The 22992-nt window shown below is 41.3% G+C and overlaps 1 protein-coding gene across 1 annotated transcript in view; it reads left to right on the top strand.

The window, feature by feature from the left end:
* The window catches only part of LOC127639392 (uncharacterized), a 30047-nt gene extending 9240 nt beyond the window's left edge, over positions 1-20807 (top strand). The window contains exons 4-6 of the mRNA XM_052121375.1: positions 18188-18472; positions 18942-19282; positions 20671-20807. Of these exons, the coding sequence (XP_051977335.1) occupies positions 18188-18472; positions 18942-19102 (446 nt within the window). The 3' untranslated portion in view covers positions 19103-19282; positions 20671-20807. The remainder of the gene's footprint in view (positions 1-18187; positions 18473-18941; positions 19283-20670) is intronic.
* Positions 20808-22992: the final 2185 nt, after the last annotated feature.

The raw sequence follows: 22992 nt of genomic DNA, 5'->3' as shown, positions 1-22992 counted from the left end.
TATGAATTACTTTGTGTAGGTGAAAAAATAAGACTGGGATTAGACTTTTATTTGCATGTTCTTTTAAAAATAAAAAAAATATCATTAAAAATATAGCCGCAAGTGGCACTTATCTGAGGCCAATTTGATGGAAAAGATCTGGAACCCTAAATCAAACCCTAACCTAACTGCCTCAATCACAGTAGCACAATTAAGATATAGCGCCCCCTAGCATCACACATTTAAGACATTATGCATGTGACCTAAGAATGTTCTCTTGCCCATGTTTTTTAAGTTTTAAGTTAGAATTTTTAGCTCACAACCAAAAACGTATTTGCTTACATCTTAAGAACGACTTAACTAATCAAAGTTATTTTGATAACTTTTGTCAGGAGGCTCTGTAAATGATGTATACTAAATTTCATGTGAATCAAGGAAATGGCCTAGGAGAAGTACAAAAAATCTAAGTGGTTGAAAAGTTTTTGTGCCAAAATGGAAAACCATGTGCCTATATGATTTAAGGGGACATAAGGATTTGGGAAAGCTAAGAAAAATTATTCTAGTCTATACCATTCCATAGTTATTGGCAAAAACACGAATTCGCTTATTATAGCACCACCGTGTGGCCGGTTCTCACAAAATTTTATATATAGCTTTAAGTAGAGACCCTTCTTTTGTGTAAAAAGTTCCATTGGCCATTCACAATTCGAGTTATGTGAGGTTAGCTGAGGTTTGATTGGCTGCTGGTGGCCATTTAGTTTTTATTTTTCTAAATGATATATTAAGCATATGTTTGCACTTGACCCAAAGAAGGTGCATATTTAATTTGACCTTTGTTGATCAAATGACTGCTGAGTTAATACAGTTTTAGTTGTAGTACAATTGTGTACAATTGTAAGAAAATCGACATGCATGCTCAACATGGTCTGTTGACTATGTGTACAGAGTTTCGGTACGTTTGGACTTTCCGTTGAGTAGATATTGATTAATAATCAGTGCATTCAACCGAAATAATTTTATTGCTAATATCTTCTGAACTATTTCACATATAAAAATTATTTTGATACATTTTAGTTAGGAGTGTATGTAGAGGATGTATACCAATTTTTGTGCAAATCGGACAAACGACCTAGGAGGAGTTTGAATAAAGTTGTTTTTTCCCTTATAGTTCCGGAGTTATTCACGAAAATACAAAAGAACTTATTATAATGCCACCTAGAGTCTTATGGAGGTGTGAACGTATGCCTGAGTAGGGGTGCACATTTGGAACCACCCTGCCAACTTTGGGATCTCTACAACTTATGGTCTCAGATGCCCAGACACTTTTTAGGGCAGAATAATAATAATAAATATAACTGCAAGCAGCAATGCGATTCCTCCTCAAAATGGCAAATCATTTAAAATTGATCAGTAGATGGTTGGGGTTAAACCCTCCCAATTAAGGAATCCAAAAAACATGTCTTTGTCTGATCCTAAACGATACATTTTCAGGGTACAGGAAAATCTATCATTGTGGAAACATGGCTCCTTGAGGCTTTTTTGTTCCCCACTAGAAATGAGGCATGTACACCAAGTTTCAGAAGAATTGGACAAATGGGTTGGAAATGTCATCACTTTGAAAATTGGACATTTGAGCATGGTCTGTAGCGCCCCCTAAGGGTGAATGTGGGCCATTCTTGATTTGTGGGTTCCTGTTGGCCTGTAGTATCAATGTAACAAATTAGAACATTTTTGACCAGAAAATGGGACATTTGGCCATGGTCTGTAGCGCCCCCTAAGGGTGAATGTGGGCCATTCTTGATTTGTGGGTTCCTGTTGGCCTGTAGTATCAATGTACCAAATTAGAACATTTTTGACCAGAAAATGAGACATTTGGGAGTGGCCTGTAGCGCCCCCTAAGGGTGAATGTGGGCCATTCTTGGTTTGCGGGTTCCTGTTGGCATGTAGTATCAATGTACCAAATTAGAACATTTTTAAACAGAAAATGGGAATTTTGGCCGTGGCTGTAGCGCCACCTAAGGGCAAATGTGGGCCAATCTTTGCGCAGTACTTCAGAGTGATGTCAACACTTTTTAGGGCAGAATAATAATAATCATAATAATAATAAATAAGAAAAAATAAGAAAAAGAATCCTAACAAATACAATAGGGTTCCAGCACCTTTGGCCCCTAAATATGCTAATTATATGCTCATGCTGTGACTTCATATAAGCAGTTTCAGAAGAGATCCAGCTAGAGTTAACAGAAGTTTTGTTCATCGAACGTGTTAACCATTCTTGATATCACACCTACAATAGGCCCCTCTTCCTGTACTGCACTGTTGTAGAAGAACATATCCTAGTTTTGTCCATCAACATCTGAGAAAAAAATACAAATGAGTCATTTTAAAAAACACATGCATGCGATTTAGTGCAATATTTAAGGAATCATGCTGATGTTCATGAGTTTTCATCGGTTTTGAAGAGAAACTTAATAAAAGCAGCAATGCAACTAACCAAATGGCTTTTTTTAATAGCATAAAAGTAGTTTGGGTGTTTTCAGAACAGTTCAGCTTTGCCAGTAAAAAGCTACTTTTTCCAACCAGTAGTAGCTACTTTTGAATGAAGATTAAAGGAGAGCGATATTAATTTTAGGTGGATGTGCATATCTGGCTGTTTATAAAAATAGATAATATTCCTTCCTGTTTTGGAAAGATATTCTTTTTAAAGCAATCTGAATCATGAAACATCTGACCTTGTAAACTCATGTTAATATGTATGTTAATATCATATTCACACATTTAAATGTAAACATGTAAACCCTTTTTTATTTATTTTTTCTAGTTATTTTGTATTTTTCAAATACTTCAAGAAACAAAGTAGAAAGACTGAAGTTTTATGTTCCACTATGCTGAAGTATTTATTAATTTAATGCAGTCTTGCCTAGTGTCTTGTCTTTATAAACTTCCCCATACATAAATCTTGCTCCGCGTCTTTGCTCTTTTTTGTTGTTTTTGCTTTTTCTTAGATTTGTGTCTAAGAGTAAGTGGTGAAATGTTAACTGTTTTCTAATGTAAATGTGCATTTTTGTAAAAAAAAAATTATAAAATGGTAAAATAAATAAGTTTTGAAAAATGTGTGTTCATTTTGTGATTTGGCAAAATGAAGAGCTGAAGTGCTTGCTCTCAATTTAAAAATGATACACCTAATCTTTTACTGTCTGCCATTTTTAAATGATATGGAAGTGCAAGGCATTCGTATTTGTATATGGGGGCTTAAGGAGGCCTATCCCACCAGTGTGAACTGGCTGTGTACTGCTAATTTTGTTGAATGTAAAAAGTAGTGGTGGGAGAATCAAAGAATTGTAAAATTTAAATCAATTGACCCACTTCAAAAAAACAACTCGAAAGTGCTCGAAACACTGTATGCTGACAACATTATCTAAAATTTCTGCCATATATTTTTTTAATCTACAATCTGGCACCTTATAATCAGTGATTTTTTCAGTTATTATATTGCACTGAATTGAGATTAGTTACAGCCAAATATTTTATACCGGTTGTAACGCAGTTCAATGGAAAGGAGGAGGCGAGAACCGGCTTAGCGACATAAATAATATTTTAATGATAATCTTAAACAAAAGACAAAAACACACACATGACGGACATGCCCGTAAACGATCTCTCTCTCATCGCACCGCCGTCCGCAATCGGCCTTTATCTCTCTCAGAGGCTTAATTAGCCTGATAAGGGACCGGGTGTGTATAATCCGACCCCGCCCCGCCCTCCGCCCTGTCACATTCCTCCATCGTTCTCTCAGGCAGGGGAGCCCCCGGCATGATGTAGACCCCCTGACCCACTATATTACCCAAATTGACCAATGAAATCCCCAGACCACCCCGGTCTGTCCACAGACCCATTATCATCCCCCTAACCAACTGTTTTTCCCAAATAAGTTTTTACACTCTGGGAATTCACGGGCCACATGTTTGGTGGCCGTGGTGCCCGCCCACACCCTCAAAAAGGCATATTTTGAAGGTGAAAAAAAAGGAATCACAGGAGTCGTCTGCCCTCTTAGTGAGTGATAGAGGGGCACCAGGTGTGCAACCGAGTGAAATTTCGGCTCCGTTGGAGCTCAGGGAGCAAAGTTAGAGCACATCCCACGTGCAATTTGTACCTTGTATTTACACAGCGGGTCCGTGTACACGACCCCGAAAGGTCCAAACGACTCCAAATTGACAACAGTAGCTTCTCAGGGGCCCCCGATTCAGGTCCTAGATTTTGGAGGCCCTGGGGGCTTGCTAAGTATTAAAGCCTCTGATGAATGTACTGTTGCACACAGGCCTAAAATGCAGTCTGTCTCATTGATTCCTATGACAGACAGAGAGATCTGTGGAAAATAATGAAAAATACTTTTTTCGATCCTAGACCTTAGTCCTCTTAGTAACGTGTGAAATGTGGGGTCCGTTGGAGCTCAGGGAGCAAAGTTAGAGCACATCCCACTTACCATTTGTACCATTCATTTTCACAGCGGGACCGTGGACACGACTCCAAAAGCTCCAAACGACTCTTAGTATGTCGATAAGGGGCCCTTGACGTGTCACCGTGAGAAACCTGATGATTTCAGCCAATGCAAATAAAATGCAAATGGATAGACCCACTTCCAATCAATTTAATGGGCCTAAAATCATCACTTGGTGGACTTCATTTTTATAACTCCAGGATAACATTTATGACATATAATTACATGTATGTGACTCAGTGAAGCCCCCTGATCAACCTAAGCCTATAAAAATTTCACTGACCACGAAACCTTTATTTCTGTGAATGGGACAAATTGTACGTGGGATGTCCAGATCTCAGCTCTGGATTGTCTTAGGAAGCTGAAACTTGTGTTTCTGTTCTAATCTCAGCCTCCTCTTTCTATGTTGTGAGTTTCAAGAAGATCGGAGGATGTCGAAAATTTCTTGCAAAAAAACTCAAAGCTCTTTTCAGTTTTTTTGGGGCGAAATTTTCGACTTCCTCCGATCTTCTTGAAATTTATACCATAGATAGAGGAGGCTTGGAGAGGAACAAAACAGAGGTTTCAGCTCACTAAGTATGTCCAGAGCTGAGATCTGGACATCCCACATCCAATCTTTTTCCATTCACAGAAATAAAGGTTTCGTGGTCAGTGGAATTTTTAGGTTTTGAAGGGCTTATGTTGTTATGGGGGAGTCCTACAGTCACCTAAATGTGATTTTAAGTCATCAATTTGATCCAGGAGTTATAAAAATGAAGTCCACCAAGTGATGATTTTTAGCCCATTAAATTGATTGGAAGTGGGTCTACCCATGTACAATTTATTTTCATTGGCTGAAATCATCACTTGGTGGTCAGTGGAACTTTTATGATTTGAAGGCTGCACTATGTTCAGGGGGAGTCCTACAGTCACCTAAATGTGATTATATGTCATAAATTTGATCCAGGAGTTAAAAAAATGATGTCCAAAAAGTGATGATTTTAGCCAATGCAAATAAATTGCATGTGGGATGTCCAGATCTCAGCTCTGGACAGACTTGGTGTGCTCAAACCTCTGTTTCTGTTCTTCTCCAAGCCTCGTCTTTCTATCTTGTGAGTTTCAAGAAAATCTGAGGAAGTCGAAAATTGCACGCAAAAAACTTAAAGGGGTACTGTAACACAGTTAAACGATGGGCAAGGAGGAGGCGAGAACCGGCTTGTCAATATAAATAATAATTTAATGAAAACTCAAACCAAAACCATAAACAAACACACACATGACGGACATGCCCGTAATTCTCTCTCTCTCGAACAATCGTCACTGGCCGCCTTTATCCCTCGCGCGCCTCATCAGGCCGATTGGGGACCGGGCGCGCGATATTCCGACCCGGCCCGCCCCCCTCCGCTCCACATTCCTCCCGGCGTTATCTCAGGCCGGGGTGCCACCGGCATGACGTACACTCCCCCCCATCCCTGGGGCGGGGTGTATCTCGCGTGGTCATCCCCGCCTTCCTTGCCCTGGGAGGAGACAGGAGGGGAAAAACAACAAAAAAGTGAGGGAAAAGGCCAACACGGTGTGAAAGGGAGAGAGAGAGGAGAGAGAGAAAAAGCTCACTCACCGGTTCTCTGATGTACCGTCGCGTGGTCCTCGAACACTCCTCCACACTCAGGCGGACGACAGCCGCTCCAACCCCGGGCGAACCGGAGTGAAACCTTCGACCCCCAGCGGGCAGAACGCGCCTCCGCTTTTCTGGCAGCAAATGGGGACACTCCTCCGCCCCTGGCAGCGGCCCTACCGCTCCGGGCGGTCGGAGAGTTTCTTCCCTCCTCCCCTCGCGGACGGCGGTCTCCCTCGACCCCTCCGCCTCTCTGGGGACGTCAGGGCACTCCTCCGCCCCCGGCAGCGGCTCCCTCGCTCCAGGCAGTCGGGCTATCCCGTCCCCACTTGCCCCGCAGACGACGGCCGTTCCCCGCATCCGGGTGGTCGGGCCACTCCGTCACCCGGCAGATGGCAGCGGCGCTCCCCAGGGTGGACGGCAGTGTCGAGGACTCTGCGACGGGCATCCCTCCTCCCTACCGGCTTTCGGCACCAATGTAACACAGTTAAACGATGGGCAAGGAGGAGGCGAGAACCGGCTTGTCAATATAAATAATAATTTAATGAAAACTCAAACCAAAACCATAAACAAACACACACATGACGGACATGCCCGTAATTCTCTCTCTCTCGAACAATCGTCACTGGCCGCCTTTATCCCTCGCGCGCCTCATCAGGCCGATTGGGGACCGGGCATGCGATATTCCGACCCGGCCCCGCCCCCCTCCTCTCCACAGGTACGCATTACATTTTTGACATCCTCAGATCTTAATGAAATTTATACCATAGAAAGAGGAGGCTTGGAAAATACAGAAATACAGGTTTCAGCTTCCCAAGTCTGCCCAGAGCTGAGATCTAGATATCCCACATGCAATTTAAAAAGTTAAAAAAAAGTTGGTCAGGGGGCAGATAGCGGGTCCGTGGTGAGAAACCACCGCAGTGTAGAGAGAAACACGCGAGGACCTCAAAGCGACATAGTTTCCTAATCTAAATGGGTAAAATATAATTAAAGGAGTTAAAAGAATAATCGAACATTCGCTCACTTTTAATGATGCTCAGATATCATTAAAAACCTTTTTCATTTATGGAGTCAGATGAAATAACGAGGTAATACATAAGAGAAAATGTATTTCATTTAATCTTGTTGTGTTGCGTACAAGGAAAGACAGTAACACGCAGAGACCTTTATTTATTGAAGACCGCCATTGGACCGATAAACGGGCTTACAAGTTCAAACTTAAAAAAAAAAAAAAGAATATAAACATATAAAAGTAGGGCTACTAAACATTTGATCTCTTTCAACCAAAGCACTAATTGTACATTTAATTACAGATAACAGTTTGGATGTGCTCTGTTTGACTGAAACCTGGCTTAAATGGGATGAATATATTAGGTTAAATGAATCTACTCCCCAAGTTATTGTTATAATAACTTGGGGGAGTATTTATATATCGTTATACTGCCACAGACACACTTAGCTCTACTTTAACAACCTGTCTAGACAACATATGTCCCCTCTCCTCTAGACCAGCACGTACTACACCACCCAGCCCCTGACAGTCTGACGTCCTTCATGAACATTGGACTGACCTCAGGGCAGCTGAGAGGAGATGCCGGAAATCTAAAGAGTATCGGTAAGTATCAGCTTCTGCTTGCAACTTTCTCAGAAAACGTTAAAGCTGCAAAAACCTCCTATTACCAGACAAAGATCAACAGCACCACAGACACTCGTAGCTTGTTTAGAACATTCAACACATTTCTCTGTCCTCCACCTACTGACACATCACTGACAGCAGATATCTTCGCCACATTTTTTACTAATAAGGTTACAACCATCAGCAATACATTCTCAGAACCACACCCTGTCAAACGCCTGTTTCCTGTATGCAACTCTTCTGTCTCTATGTTCTCTCTGACTGACACCGAGGTACTGCAACCACCCCACCACCTGTTCCCTTGACCCCATTCCATCACACCTTCTCCAGGCCATCTCTCCGTCCATCCTACCTGCACTTAAACACATAATTAACACATCTCTTCTTGCAGGCACTTTTTCCACTACATTTAAGCAGGCTCGATTAACCCCGCTGCTGAAAAAACCTGCACTTAACCCCACACAAATAGAACACTACAGACCAGTCTCTCTCATCCCATTCATGGCAAAAACACTTGAAAGGGCAGTTTTCAGTCAGATCTCTGCCTATCTCTCACAGAACATGCTGCTGGATGACAATCAGTCAGGCTTCAAAAGTGGACACTCCACCGAGACTGCCCTGTTCTCTGTCACCAAGTCACTGAGACAGGCAAAAGCTGAATCCAGATCTTCCGTTTGGATTCTGCTGGACCTTTCTGCATCCTTTGACACAGTCAACCTTCAGATCCTACTCTCTACCCTCTCTACTCTGGACATCACAGGAACTGTGCTTGGCTGGTTTAAGTCCTATCTCTCAGCTAGGTCCTTCAAGGTAGCCTGGAGAGGTGAGGTGTCAAGCCACATCAGTTACTTACTGGGTACCTCAGGGATCAGTGCTTGGGCCACTTCTCTTCTCTATATACACAACATCACTGGGACCCATAATTCAGTTACATGGTTTCTCTTACCGCTGCTACGCTGATGACACGGAACTCTACTTGTCTTTCCAGCCCAACGACACCACAGTGACTGCTCGAATTGCTGCTTGCCTGGCAGACATCTCGGCCTGGATGAAGGAACACCACTTGCAACTATCCAGCCAAAACCGAACTCCTTGTCTTTCCAGCCAACCCTGCTATTGAACACAACATCACCGTGCAGCTGGGTACAACTACAGTATCGCCTTCCAAAACGGTCTGAAATCTAGGGGTAACCATCGATAACAATCAAAATTTCACAGACCACATCTCAAAGACTGCAAGATCATGTAGATTTACACTCTACAGTATCAGAAAGATATAAGACCCTTCCGCTCTGAACATGCCACACAACTGCTCGTTCAGTCACTTGTCATCTCTAGACTGGACTACTGTAACGCTCTCATTGCAGGCCTCGCTGCATGTGCAATTAGACCTCTGCAAATGATCCCGAATGCAACAGCATATCTGGTCTTTAATGAACCAAAGAGAGGACATGTTACACCACTCTGTCTCTCTCTCCACTGGCTACCGGTTGATGCACGTATTCAATTCAAGGCTCTGATGCTGGCATACAAAACAGTCACTGGATCTGCTCCAGCAAACCTAAAATCATTTCTGCAGAACTACATTTCCACCAGAAGTCTGCGGTCGGCTAAGGAACGTCACCTTGTCGTACCAACAAAAAAGGCACCAAAACACTTTCCCGGACTTTCAATTTCATCATACCACATTGGTGGAATGACCTTCCCAACTCCATCCGTGAAGCTGACTCACTCTGTCTTCAAAAAACAAGTAAAAAGACATCTTTTCCATGAGCACTTAACCAGTCACTAAAAAAAAACAAAAAAAACATGCTAGTGAAACTTTGTAGTATGGCACTTTTCGTACCACTGTCTCCTTAAGATGATTCGCTTATGTTTTCCTCTTTTGTAAGTTGCTTTGGATAAAAGCGTCTGCCAACTGAATAAATGTTATAAACATGAGCATCGTCTGAAGGGTCGAGGAGGTGTTGCTACAATTTACAGTGAATATTTTGGTTACTCAGAGGACAGGATTCAAGTTTAAGTGTTTTGAACTATGAATGCATAATGTGATATTCTCAGATATAAATCTTTCATCTTTTACCTTTATACAGTATATAGAACACCTGGGCCGTATTCTGATTTTCTTGGTGAATTTGCAGATTTTCTATCAGTTCTAGTAGTTACTGTAGATAGAGCTTTAATTGTTGGTGACTACAACATTTGCATCGATCAGTGGTTCCCAACCCTGTTCCTGGAGGCCCCCCAAGACTGAACATTTTGAATATCTCCCTTATCTGACACATTGAATTCAGGTCGTGGAGTCTCTACTAATGAGCTGAATCAGGTGTGTTTATTTGGGGAGATTTCCAAAATTCTTAGTTTTGGGAGGCCTCCAGGAACAGGGTGGGAACCCACTGGCACAGATAATGTAAATGTCACATTGGGATTAGCATTTATCGATATTCTCATCTCTCTTGGAGTCAGACTTGTCGCTGTAATCTGGAATATTGAAACAACAAGACATTCCCAACATTTTGCAAACTCCCCCTCTCTCTGCAGTTAACATATCAAGTTACCAACCTGTTTTGAAAGACTGCATCTCTTAACTGTTTCATTTCATCATTTATCATTGTCAAAGCATTTTCTGTGCTATTAGCTATTGCTAATACTGTCCATGCTAGCCCATTTATCTTATTAATTGTTACCATTGTACCCACCCCTAAGAACAATGACCACCCCAGGTGCCTTGTTTGGCAAATACACAGATGTACCCACATTCATCAAAGCTGGATAACAACACCCTGACTATTTCTTTGGCATCCGATGAAATGCCCTGTTGCCACCCACCCACACTGCTGCAGGTGAAGTTTCATGTGGCTTGCTGAATGGGCATGTGAAGTTGACTACTTTGTCATTGATGACGGCTGTACAGTTGTCCGCTGTTCCGTCCTTCACGTTGATTCTGACCCTGCAGTCAGACCATCCTGCTTTAAACCGTCTCGCATTGTTCTTGAATTCTTTTCAGTTCGTACCTTTTTATGATGATTACTGCTTGTGACCACACGATGGGGTCCACTCTGCACACAGGCCGTGTTATTCTCTGTGGTTAGCCTTGCTCTTCCGCTGATAGTGGTGTTTGGTGTTCAAACTTGATCTCTGCGTTTATTGACATTCACTCGGAACAATCTCTTCCTGTTGCTGATTCTCCTGCGATGTGGCGGAACTTTCCTGCAATGGTTGGCATGAACCCACGTAGCTCTTTCTGCGACCTTCACTGGCGTGTGAGTCGTTGGTAGCGCTTGGAATGGTGCCAGCCACCTTTTCGCCTTCCAGCTCTTTCTCCTCAGGTCATGAATCACAACAAAATCGCCAGGCCTGATCTTATGCAGGAGGGTTTCAGCAACCTCTCTGAACACAAACATTGGACAACAGAGAAGACATTTCTTTGCAATAATTCAACATGTCATTCTCACACAGATCTGTTGATGGCAGCCCTTGTCTACCCCTTTCTATTCCCATGAATGGGGATCTACCAAAAAGTATTTCAAATGGACTCAAATTGGTTTTGACTCTTTTTCTCATTCTGGTGTACATCAACACAATTGGGAGTGCTTTAACCCATGTGAGCCCAGTTTCCTCACAGCACTTAGCCAATTTGTTCTTGATCGTTTGATTCTCCCTCTCAATAGCGCCTCCACTTGCGACGTGGTAACTGTAGTGTGTTCTCATGTCAATTCCCAAAAATGGACCCACCTGCTTTATTGCTTCATTGACAAAGTGTGTCCCATTGTCCGAGCTGACTTTCCTTGGAATTCTCCATCTCGGAACAATCTCGGTTAAAAGAGCTTTCGCTACTGCTGCCGAGTCTTGTTTGAGGTTGGGAAGGCCTCAACCCATTTGGACCACATGTCAACCATCACCAGGCAGTATTTCTGTTTCCCACAAGGGGTTAACTCAATGAAATCCATCATCAGATACTCAAAAGGCCTTACCCATGTATCTAACCCATGTATCAACTTTCCATAATGAGGAAAGAAGTGTTTGGGTAAACAAGGCATGCCATCACATCTCATCCACACATTCTCCTTAAAACTACAGCCAGCCGCCTTCCACCGGTTTTCTCCTTGCCTGTGGAAAAAGTTTGCATGCTCTGTAAACAAGAAGAAATGTTGAGGTTATTGTCAGATATCAAAGCACACGTAGTCTCTTTTGTCGCTGCCGCATCTGCTCGTGCGTTTCCTGTTGAGACTGAACTGTTATCGTTAGTGTGCGCTGCGCATTTGCAAATCGCGACCTTGTCTGGTTAAAGAATGGCCTCCAAAAGCTCAGACACAAGAGACGCATTTAATATTAGATGACCATCTGACTTAAAAAAAATTCTGTGCTTCCATAAAGCACCAAAATCGTGTGTTACCCCAAAGGCATAACGCGAATCTGTGTAAATTTTCACACATTTGTCTGCCATAAGTTTACATGCTTCTGTTAAAGCAACCAGCTCAGCTGCCTGAGCTGAATAATTTGATGGCAGTTTGCCAGATGTCACGACCTCAAATTGTTTTTTCGTAATTGGTTTTGGCACATCTTTTTTGACCTGTACACGTTTGTCACAGATGGATTTACTGTCTCATCAACCATCTGAACTTCAATCTCAAAATCACATTTTGATATAAATGCTCCTACACTTCTCCTGTGTTCCACTCCTGCACTTATTTTAGCCCAATTTGTTGCTTTCATGCATTCTCTCACAAAGGGGCCCAAATCTGCCCACAGCTGCTTTTTTTGCCTTGGCCAAAGATAAGGTGTGTCTGTGTTCCCTGCTATCAAATAGAACTGCATTTGTTTTTCTGTCAGGCAAGCTGAGAGCGCGCACACACATTTTCTGCCCAGAAAATCTTATCAAATTTCACACTCTCATTTTCTACCCCGTTAAACCACCCCTCCTCATATTGTGGTTCCCGTTCAATTACGACATGTGACGTGCAATGCAATTGGTCAGGCGTCATATTTTCTGTGTTAAATGACATTGTTCGATCTTTTGCCATTTTTGCCCAATCATCATTTTTCACACGCCATTCATAAGCCCACTGCGGTTCAAATTTAGAACAACATATTTGTGGTTCTTCCTCAATGCTAATTCCAAAGGAAGTAAGGGTCAAATTTAATTCACACATTAAATCTCTGGCCATTAGAGGTACCGGACAAGCTGGTGAACACAAAAGCGCATGTTTAAATGTTCTCCCCTTCTCCGTCTCACACTCCAAGGGCACTGTGAACTTTTCAGAAATCAAATGGCCCTAGGCCAAAGTGCTCTTTATGCACTGAACCTGTCAATTTTGGGACACATGGCAAGTCACATGGTCGTATAGTAAAATTGCTAGCCCCAGAATCTAACAAAAAGAATAATAATTCACTAATGTCCCATCAACTAATATTTGATATCTAGGCATTTGTAAAAACCCTGAACTTTTGTACATTCTCAAACATTCATCCGAAACATTATCACATAAAACTTCATCAGTCACATTGAAAGATTTGCAAGCATTGTCTTCATTGCAGAGAGCAGTATGTAAATTAGTGTATGTGTGTGTGTTGTATGTGTGTGTGGTTAAAAAAATGTTCACTTCCCTGTTCTGTAGCCTCTCGCTGATTACCCTGTACCGGCCCCCACCTTCGCTGCTCTCTGCTCCTCCTCAGTCTGCCTTTTTCTTCTCCTGACAGTCTCACACAAGCCGCAATTCCACTTCCGCTGGTTTCTGTAGCATCTCTTCTTTTTGTCTGCCCACTTCTGCTGTGGTTTCGATGTGCTGACATTAGACTGTAGTCGCACAACTGCTGGCTGAAGATCTTTCTCCCCCTTCACCTTGACTTTGTCTTTCTTTGTCAGCAGCTGTTCCTCTGCGTGTACAGCGTGTGCCAGGGTGGAGGTCAATCGCCCTTCCATTCAATGTAACTTACTTTCACTGCTTGTGCGATCTCAGGTCTCAGAAAAAAGTTCATTCAGGTCTCCTTCACTGTCAGAGTCGGGCGCTTGTGGTGCTTGTCTTCTGGGCTGAGAGCAGTCGAGGTTGGGGTTCAGTCTCAGGGCTTTCAGCTCCGCCACGGGATAGTGATGATTGTATGCCAGCAGCACCGGCACAATTGTCGTTTCATGTGGGGAAACACAAACATACTCTTCAAAAAAAAATAAAAAATGTTCTGGTGGTGCTGACACACAAACAGATCTTTCACACATTTTATTTTAGTTTTTTTACTTCACTTTTCAATCCTACATGCTAATTCTTTCTGCATTTGCTTTCCTTAAGCCAACAGCCCACTGTCTGTTCACAGTTCTTACACACATGTTGAACCCAGCCACAACTCTGTTTCGTGTGCTGCCCTGTCCCACTGATTCTCGCACCACTCTCAGTGCTCAGTGTCCCCTCCCCTGGGGAAATCATGGTATTTGATCAGTTTCTCTATGCCCTGCATACATTTTCTCCTATAGTTTTTTTTTCTCATTTTACAGAAAACCGGTGTATCAAATTCGGCAAGCTTGCTTTGAGATTTCCCCATACTGGCTGTTTCTGTTCCTCTGTGGATTTACCGTTCGACACGCGTCTAATAATCTGTCGAACGTCTCCAACAGATCTGATTTCTTAACCCAAGATCAGTTAAGGGTGCACTCCCTTGTGCTTTGTTAATTACGGTTTGCTCAAAATCTTTCTCTGGAGGACGTTCCAGCGCTCAGCTAACCTAATTAAACAATTTTTGCGAGAACTCAGTCTCTCTTAGAAAACCTCTTGACCTGTTCGTTGGTCTCAGTCTCTGGTCGAGATCCTCTTGTAGTCGCACCACAGAAAAACAGTCCCAGCCACTATGGTTCACTCACTTTTATACCAAAAGAAAATTATTTAGTCGTCCCTTACCAGAGATATTTGGGTTGCCACAGGTTCGTTTTCATTTGATTCCAGTGGAGTTTCTCCTGGCCCTGGTGCGGTCGGTCCCTCTCTCTGAAGCTTACGAGGTAGAGCTGAAACTTCTCAGTCCAGGTGGCCAAACACCGTCCGCTCTCAGGTCCAGAAGGCACTTCCAAGGAATCCCACTATTCTGACGATTGTTGTGGCAAAAAATTATTAACCAACCATTATCACTGCGTAAGAGACACTCTGACTCAAACAGTCTTTTAAAATTATTTATTCTTGCAAGAAGGACCCGGTCATTACACAGGAGTTAATCTGTGCCGTGAGTGGGACCGAGAAAGGGAGGGCTGACCTGTATTTTATACTCTTTTATTCCAAGGTTGTCTGACAGAAGCAGATTCTCCCCCTCTGCATCCCTCAGACACAGAGGCATTCCCCTGTAATGACTATTACTGATCAATGAGCATCAAAATTTCTACAACAGTAATCACTTCTAACTAACAAATCGATGATTATAATCTTTAATCTTGTATGGTAAATTCAAGGTTCAACTGGATATTATACCCAGACAATTGTCATAACGTGTAATTTATCATCCATGTTGTAAAAGTAATTAATTAACCGGTATGATTTGTAACATGGGATTTTCATATGTTCCCATGGGATTTTTGGTACCTACACGTATAATATTCATGAAAGAATGTCATATTTAGTATGTAAACGCTTGCACGACTCCACATGCCGAAGTGTCCTTGGGCAAGACACTGAACCCCAAGTTGCTCCCAATGTCAGGCTAGCACCTTACATAGCAGCTCTGCCGCCATTGGTGTATGAATGTGTGTGAATGGGTGAATGAGACGCAGTGTAAAGCTCTTTGAATACCGTTAAAGCTTAAAAAGGCGCTATATAAGTGCAGACCATTTACCATTGCTGGGTTAAGTAGAGAACGCTGATGACAACGCATGTCATGTCTCTTGTACTGCTGTCAAGATATAAAAACATGCACTATTTTTGAGCGGAAAGCCCCAAGAATCACCCAAAACAAATCAATTCTGAAATGGGACAGACCAGTCGACCATGCGACTCTGAAAAATCCCTTCTGATTGGCGCAAGGCACCTTTGGGGATAGGGCCAATTTCAGTTCAAATGTCTCCAAACACAAAGAATGTCTCTTCTGCCTCCTCTCTTCATGTCTCTCTTCTGCTGAACTCGTTGCTTGCTGCTGCCTGATCCTCCATGCCATGTAGAGTACAAGGAAGCTCGGGACTCGAAGTCACGAGGAAGCCTCTCACTCTCTGCTCTACGGTCTGACTGGAGATCTCACCATCACAAACACCACAATCACACACTCTGGACTTTATCAACTAAAGACTAGCGGTGTGAGCAACAACTTCAGTCTTACTGTCTATGTTGAGTTCAATATCAGATTCACCGTTTTCATTTGTTTTTGCTTTTAAGTAGATATGTCCTATTATTTAGATTTGTAATTCTTAAATTTATTATTTTGATTAATTATTAGAAAGTTGGCATCTTTGACAGTGTGATTCAAACCTCTGCAATCAACCAGAGAGACTTTTGAAGGTCAATTTTAAGGTTCAGTTTTTAAGGTTTCAAGGTTTTGAGGTTAAAGCACACGATCATGCCACATCATATATGAAAGTGTATTTATTGTCAGAGAGTAGCCTACATTATGCTGTTAAAGGGACAGTTCACCCAAAAATGAAAATTCTCTCATCATTTACTCACCCTCATGCCATCCCAGATGCGTGACTTTCTTCTTCAGAACACAAAGATTTTAAGAAGAATATTTCAGCTCTGTAGGTCCATACAATACAAGTGATTTGTAATCATAAATTCTGTATATCTTGTTTTATGCAATAATATGCATACCTGATGTTAAATATAAAACACAAAAAACTCATTATAACATTTACAACATTTTTAATTTCAGAGGCAAAGCCCCCAATAATTTGTTAAATGTTTTCATCATCTTGTAGGGATGTCAAAAGTACCACTACTTCCATATTAATGTGATAGTAAGCATAGCAATGAAAGCCTGATGTATCAAACTGAGCCTGTTTACACACCAATATGCTGATAACTCCCAAAAATCAACTTTAAAAAATCTGACAAAGCAAGAGCACCATATTAAATGAGATTTGAAACAATCAGGTTATTCTCTGTTTATGGTTATTCCACACAGTAACAATTTTGTACTTAAAAGCCAAAGTTTAAAGAACTTGTGCATTTGAGTTGTTTCCAAAATGTGACATTTCAATTAATGTTTATTTAGGACCACTTAAATGTTTTTATCAATGACAACTTTAGGATTTAGAGAGAAACAGTAACTTCATTAGATTAAATTGAGTAAACAATTTTTTTTTATACTTTAGATTACTATTAGTATAGTATACACTACAGTGTAGAGCACAAGCCGTGTAAGAACGTGAACGTGCATGTAAACGCGCTCATTATTGATACGAGCGTGAATCTGTTGCAGTAGGGGGCAGTCAGCGCTTCAGCTGTACAGGCAACACACCACGTCAAATGCCATCTGCAGCATATTACACATATGAACAGTTCTCTAACTCTGTATCTCACTGTGCACCCAAGCTCCCTATGTTGTGAACCAGTATATCGTGAATACGAATTTGGGTAATAACAAGGGTGTTCATCCACTGTATATATGACAATAAAGTGCATTTTTTTTGTAGACATTACAAATGGTAAATGGTCTGCACTTATATAGCACCTTTTTAAGCCTTAACGGTATTCAAAGTGCTTTACACTGTGACTCATTCACCCATTCACACACACACACCAATGGTGGCAGAGCTGCTATGCAAGGTGCTAGCCTGCCATTGGGAGCAACTTGGGGTTCAGTGTCTTGCCCATGGACACTTCGGCATAATCGTGTGGGCCGGGATTCGAACCACCAACCCACCAACATTTTTGTGATCCTTTTATTTTCAAAGCACATGCAGCCCTATTAATTTATCCTGAGATTCAGACTCGTGTCTGAACAATTTTGCTACTTAGTGTTTACACATGGTGAAACGTGTTAACTGAGTTTCAGCTGAGATGGCTTGAGTGAATTATTCGGAGTACTTTTGCTTTCTGAATGACAATCTGGATAGACTTGTGCTTCATCTGACAACTTTACGCAGGTTTTCAGACAACATTGTGTAAATTGGATCGTTTGTAAGCATGCATTGTAAATATAACATGAAGATGGCAAGCATGAAGTAAGGAAATCTCATCTCATTGCTTTGGCCTACTGAAAGGAAATATAAATGTAATTGCCACCGTGCCTTGAGGGTACATGAGCAGTTAAGGGAAAGTGCCACTGACATAATGGTCATGAAATCTTAAAAAATACTACTTGTGCTTTGAACTTTGAATAATTTGGTGATTAGACACAAAGTTCTAAGGTTTGTAACAAACAGTTTGGTTTATCAAGAGAAACTTGTTAAGTAACATTGGAAATTTATAGAACATTTTAGGGATTTTTCGAACTCGTTGCACTGTTTTCATGGGATCTTCAACAAATAATGCTTTAAGTTTAATATTATATCTCTTTATTCTATGTTGTTTTCCAGCTCGTCTGCCGGTTCCTGTGATCATCAGAGACTCTTCTCAATGTTCTTCAAGCTCTAAATGTGTGTTGGTGTGTTCAGTGGTGAATGTGACACATGTGACTCTCTCCTGGTACAAAGGAAACAGTTTATTGTCCTCCATCAGTGTGTCTGATCTCAACAGCAGTCTCTCTCTACCTCTGGAGGTGGAATATCAGGAGAACAACATCTACAGCTGTGTGATCAACAATCCCATCAGAAACCAGACTAAACATCTCAACATCACTGAAGTCTGTCAGACGTGTTCAGGTATGTCACCGGTGATATTTGTGTTTATTAATGCAAATTTGAGCACGAAAATTCTCATTGGTTAAGAACTAAAATTCACATCATTAGCATTAACATCTGGTATGCAGCTGGTATGTAGCTGTGCATTGTTTAAATCTCACTCCCCTAGCCTCAAGAGGCGCACTAGTGACTGACACTTGGGGCTGTAGCCTTTAGCCTTATCGCGCCTGATTCCCTTGTCAGCGACCCTGGTTCGAATCCCACGTGGAGCAGGTCAAGCAGGACCGGTTACATCTGCATATCACACACTGGGGACAAAGAGCCTTTGAATAATTATATAAATAGCAATTATAGATTCTTAACATATTTGATGATGCTGTACAAGTGCTCGGGTCACTTTTCAATGATGACAGTATGAAAAAGTGCACCCTCAATTTGAGAGCCTCAGACAATTTGAGAACCATAGCCCAACTCTGTTTCTCCATTACAGATTCAGTCCCGACACCAAGGATATTATCAATATCTGCCGTCGCTGGAATTGTGGCTGCAGTTTTGACTCTGTTGATTGTGGCTGCAGTTTTGATTGTGGCTGCAGTTAAAGTCTACATCTGCAAGAAACACAGAAAAAAAGCAGAAGAGGGCAAGTGTTAACTAGAGCAAATACATTTAAAGAAAAAGTAGATGTTACACTACGATACACTTACATTTTTCTGAAGAAACAGATTTCTAAAAGTTGAGTTTGTTGTGTTTGTTTTTGTTCAAACTGTTCAGAACGTTGATGAGATAACATACGCCGATCCAACGCTCTACAAACGAAATACACCGAAAACGGTGAGAATTCATGACTGTCGTGTGATTCTGTATCATGTACAGCAGTGTCAGATTTAGATTTGTGCATATGTATAATGATCTAAAAACAGACAAACACATTTATTTGTATTCTATTAGTTATTTGTAGACTCATTGAGTCATCGTAACATCTAAACTCAAGCAAGACACAGATTCTTTACATTGTTACACTCAGCACATGTCTTTTCTGCTGGCACAAACATTAATATAGTCACTGTGCAGTGTAAAGGTGACTATATATGGTAAGTGCAAGGAAGACAAGACCAATCACAAATCAGTATGCAAATGTTACAATGACGTCATCATTGCCTGCTCACATTTTCAGCTAAATCATTGTTAGTCAGTGGAAGATTTTCAAACTTTAATCTTAAAGTAAAAAGTTAGATAGCGCACATAAGGCTTACATTATGTACAAAGTTTTAATGCATTGGAATTAATTGTAGAGGCTTAATAATTATAGTTATAATACTTAAGAGATTAGAACAACCCTAATCAAACAGTTATTAAATGAAAGTAATGACTAAAGAAAATAAATCAGAGAGAGAAAACTTTATTTTTATAAATATACAACATTGTTATTTTAAGAATAATATTTAGTGAATTTACACAGGATATTCTAAGACTAAGACATTGGGTCAGGGTGTTCGTGCTGTTAAAAACAGTTAAACAGCAACTCAGGAAACACATTGGACCACAGAATGACAAAGACTAAGTGTGAAACAAGAAGGAAGGAAAGCTGTGAAGACAAATAAAAAAAAATATCAAATTAAACTTTAGTTAAGTTGTTCTAGTGAACTTCACTCAGATCTTATTTTGTCTTTAGACTCCCTCATCAAGACATTACTGCAGTTCAGTTTATTTGTGGCTGTTGAACCCAATGACTTTCCTGACAAATAACAAACATATAATGTAATATTTTCATGTGGCGTTTTGCCTTTGATTAATTGTCAAAATCCAATTCAGGTCAGTGGTTTTGATTTATAGAAGTCAGCATCCAACTGCACAATCACCATGAGATCACCAGAAATCTAGACATAAAACACATTTTTGTAAGACAATCACAGATCAGTTAAAACATTTCATATTAACAATAAAGGGTATCCTAAATGAAGCCACTGACATAGCTAAAATAGCCGCTGATAACCAGTTTCACCAGTAACTGAATTTCCAGGAACCAAATGTTATAAATATTCCTCTCGTGCTAATGAGGAACAGAAACTAAGCAGAGAAGTTTCTATTTACTTCTAAATGACTGTTATAGCACATGCGCATACAATATATTCAAACTTAGCACATCACAACCATTTATAAAACACTCAACATCCAATGGCTTTCTTACCCTCTGTGATTGTTCTTGTGTTTTCTTTCAGAAAGGTAACGAGGATGATCAAGTGGTATACGCAGGCGTCGCTGTGAGACTTTAATCAAACGGTCTGAGATTCAGTTTCCTCAATGAAGTTCTGAAGTCTGTAACTATGTGTTACTTTTTTTGTGCCATTTAGAGTAATTTTTGTAGTGTTTCATGTGACCCTGAATGTTAATGTGTGGTTCATTTAGACTAGAGCTCAAAAGGTCCAAATGTATTACCCCACAAGTCGACCATGTGGCATTCGACTTGGTGAGACCAAGATCTCTAATCAAGTCATTGAGGTCTTTTTGGTTGGGGTAGAGTGGGTTTCTCTCCTCAGCTCCATCTCTGATATCCCTCATAGTCCATATCCTTGATGCTCATCTTGATAAATTCAAGGAGAACATGAGAGCATACTTGGAGCAAGGCAAGCTCTTACATCAGGATATACTGGACTTTGAGCACGCTACCAAGGACACTATAACGAGAACATGATGGGAGACTGCATTTGGGGGCTGATTTGTGAAAGTGATTTGCAGTATAATCGTAAAACGACTCACTTCTAAATCTTTTGTAGACATTTTTGTATTACTTTAGTATAAATACAGGTTAATTTGAACAGTGAGAGACAGAATAACAACAACAAAATCCAGAAAAACGCATGTCAAAAATGCTATAAATTGTATTGCATTTTAATGAGGGAAAGAAGTATTCGACCCCTCTGCAAAACATGACTTAGTACTTGGTGGCAAAACCCTTGTTGGCAATCACAGAGGTCAGACGTTTCTTGTAGTTGGCCACCAGGTTTGCACACATCTCAGGAGGGATTTTGTCCCACTCCTCTTTGCAGATCTTTTCCAAGTCATTAAGGTTTCAAGGCTGATGTTTGGCAACTCGAACCTTCAGCTCCCTCCACAGATTTTCAATGGGATTAAGGTCTGGAGACTGGCTAGGCCACTCCAGGACCTTAATATGCTTCTTCTTGAGCCACTCTTTTGTTGCCTTGGCCGTGTGTTTTGGGTCATTGTCATGCTGGAATACCCATCCACGACCCATTTTCAATGCCCTGGCTGAGGGAAGGAGGTTCTCACCCAAGATTTGAAGGTACATGTCCCCGTCCATCGTCCCTTTGATGTGGTTAAGTTGTCCTGTCCCCTTAGCAGAAAAACATCCCCAAAGCATAATGTTTCCACCTCCATGTTTGACGGTGGGGATGGTGTTCTTGGGGTCAGAGACAGCATTCCTCCTCCTCCAAACACGGCGAGTTGAGTTGATGCCAAAGAGCTCGATTTTGGTCTCATCTGTCCACAACACTTTCAACCAGTTCTCCTCTGAATCATTCAGATGTCCATTGGCAAACTTCAGACGGGCCTGTACATGTGCTTTCTTGAGCAGGGGGACCTTGTGGGCGCTGCAGGATTTCAGTCCTTCATGGTGTAGTGTGTTACCAATTGTTTTCTTGGTGACTATGGTCCCAGTTGCTTTGAGATCATTGACAAAATCGTCCCGTGTAGTTCTGGGATGATTTCTCACCGTTCTCATGATCATTGCAACTCCACGTGGTGAGATCTTGCATGGAGCCCCAGACCGAGGGAGATTGACAGTTCTTTTGTGCTTCTTTCATTGGCGAATAATCGCACCAACTGTTGTCACCTTCTCACCAAGCTGCTTGGCGATGGTCTTGTAGCACATTCCAGCCTTGTGTAGATCTACAATCTTGTCCCTGACATCCTTGGACAGCTCTTTGGTCTTGGCCATGGTGGAGAGTTTGGAATCTGATTGATTGATTGCTTCTGTGAACAGTTGTCATTTATACAGGTAACAAACTGAGATTAGGAGGAATCTCTTTAAGACTGTGCTCCTAATCTCAGCTCTTTACCTGTATAAAAGACACCTGGGAGCCAGAAATATCTGATTGAGAGGGGGCCGAATACTTATTTCCCTCATTACCTTTTATGCATTTTGGCAGATGCTTTTATCCAAAGCAACTTACAGAGCCCTTATTACAGGGACAATCCCCCTGGAGCAACCTGGAGTTAAGTGTCTTGCTCAAGGACACAATGGTGGTGGCTGTGGGGCTCAAACCAGCATCCTTCTGATTACCAGATTACCAGTTATGTACTTAGACCACTACCACTCATTAAAATGCAATTCAATTTCTGGATTTTTTTGTTCTTATTCGGTCTCTCACTGTTCAAATTAACCTACCATTGAAATTATAGACTGATAATTTCTTTGTCAGTGAGCAAACGTACAAAATCAACAGGGGATCAAATACTTTTTCCCCTCACTGCAGATATACTTGGATAAATTTAATTTGAACATTTTTACAATTCATTTTGGG

Source organism: Xyrauchen texanus, chromosome 48, assembly GCF_025860055.1.
Source record: "Xyrauchen texanus isolate HMW12.3.18 chromosome 48, RBS_HiC_50CHRs, whole genome shotgun sequence".
In the NCBI taxonomy this organism is placed as follows: domain Eukaryota; kingdom Metazoa; phylum Chordata; class Actinopteri; order Cypriniformes; family Catostomidae; genus Xyrauchen; species Xyrauchen texanus.
The sequence above is the reverse complement of the archived record's forward strand: the minus strand, read 5'-3'. Positions and strand labels throughout refer to the sequence as shown.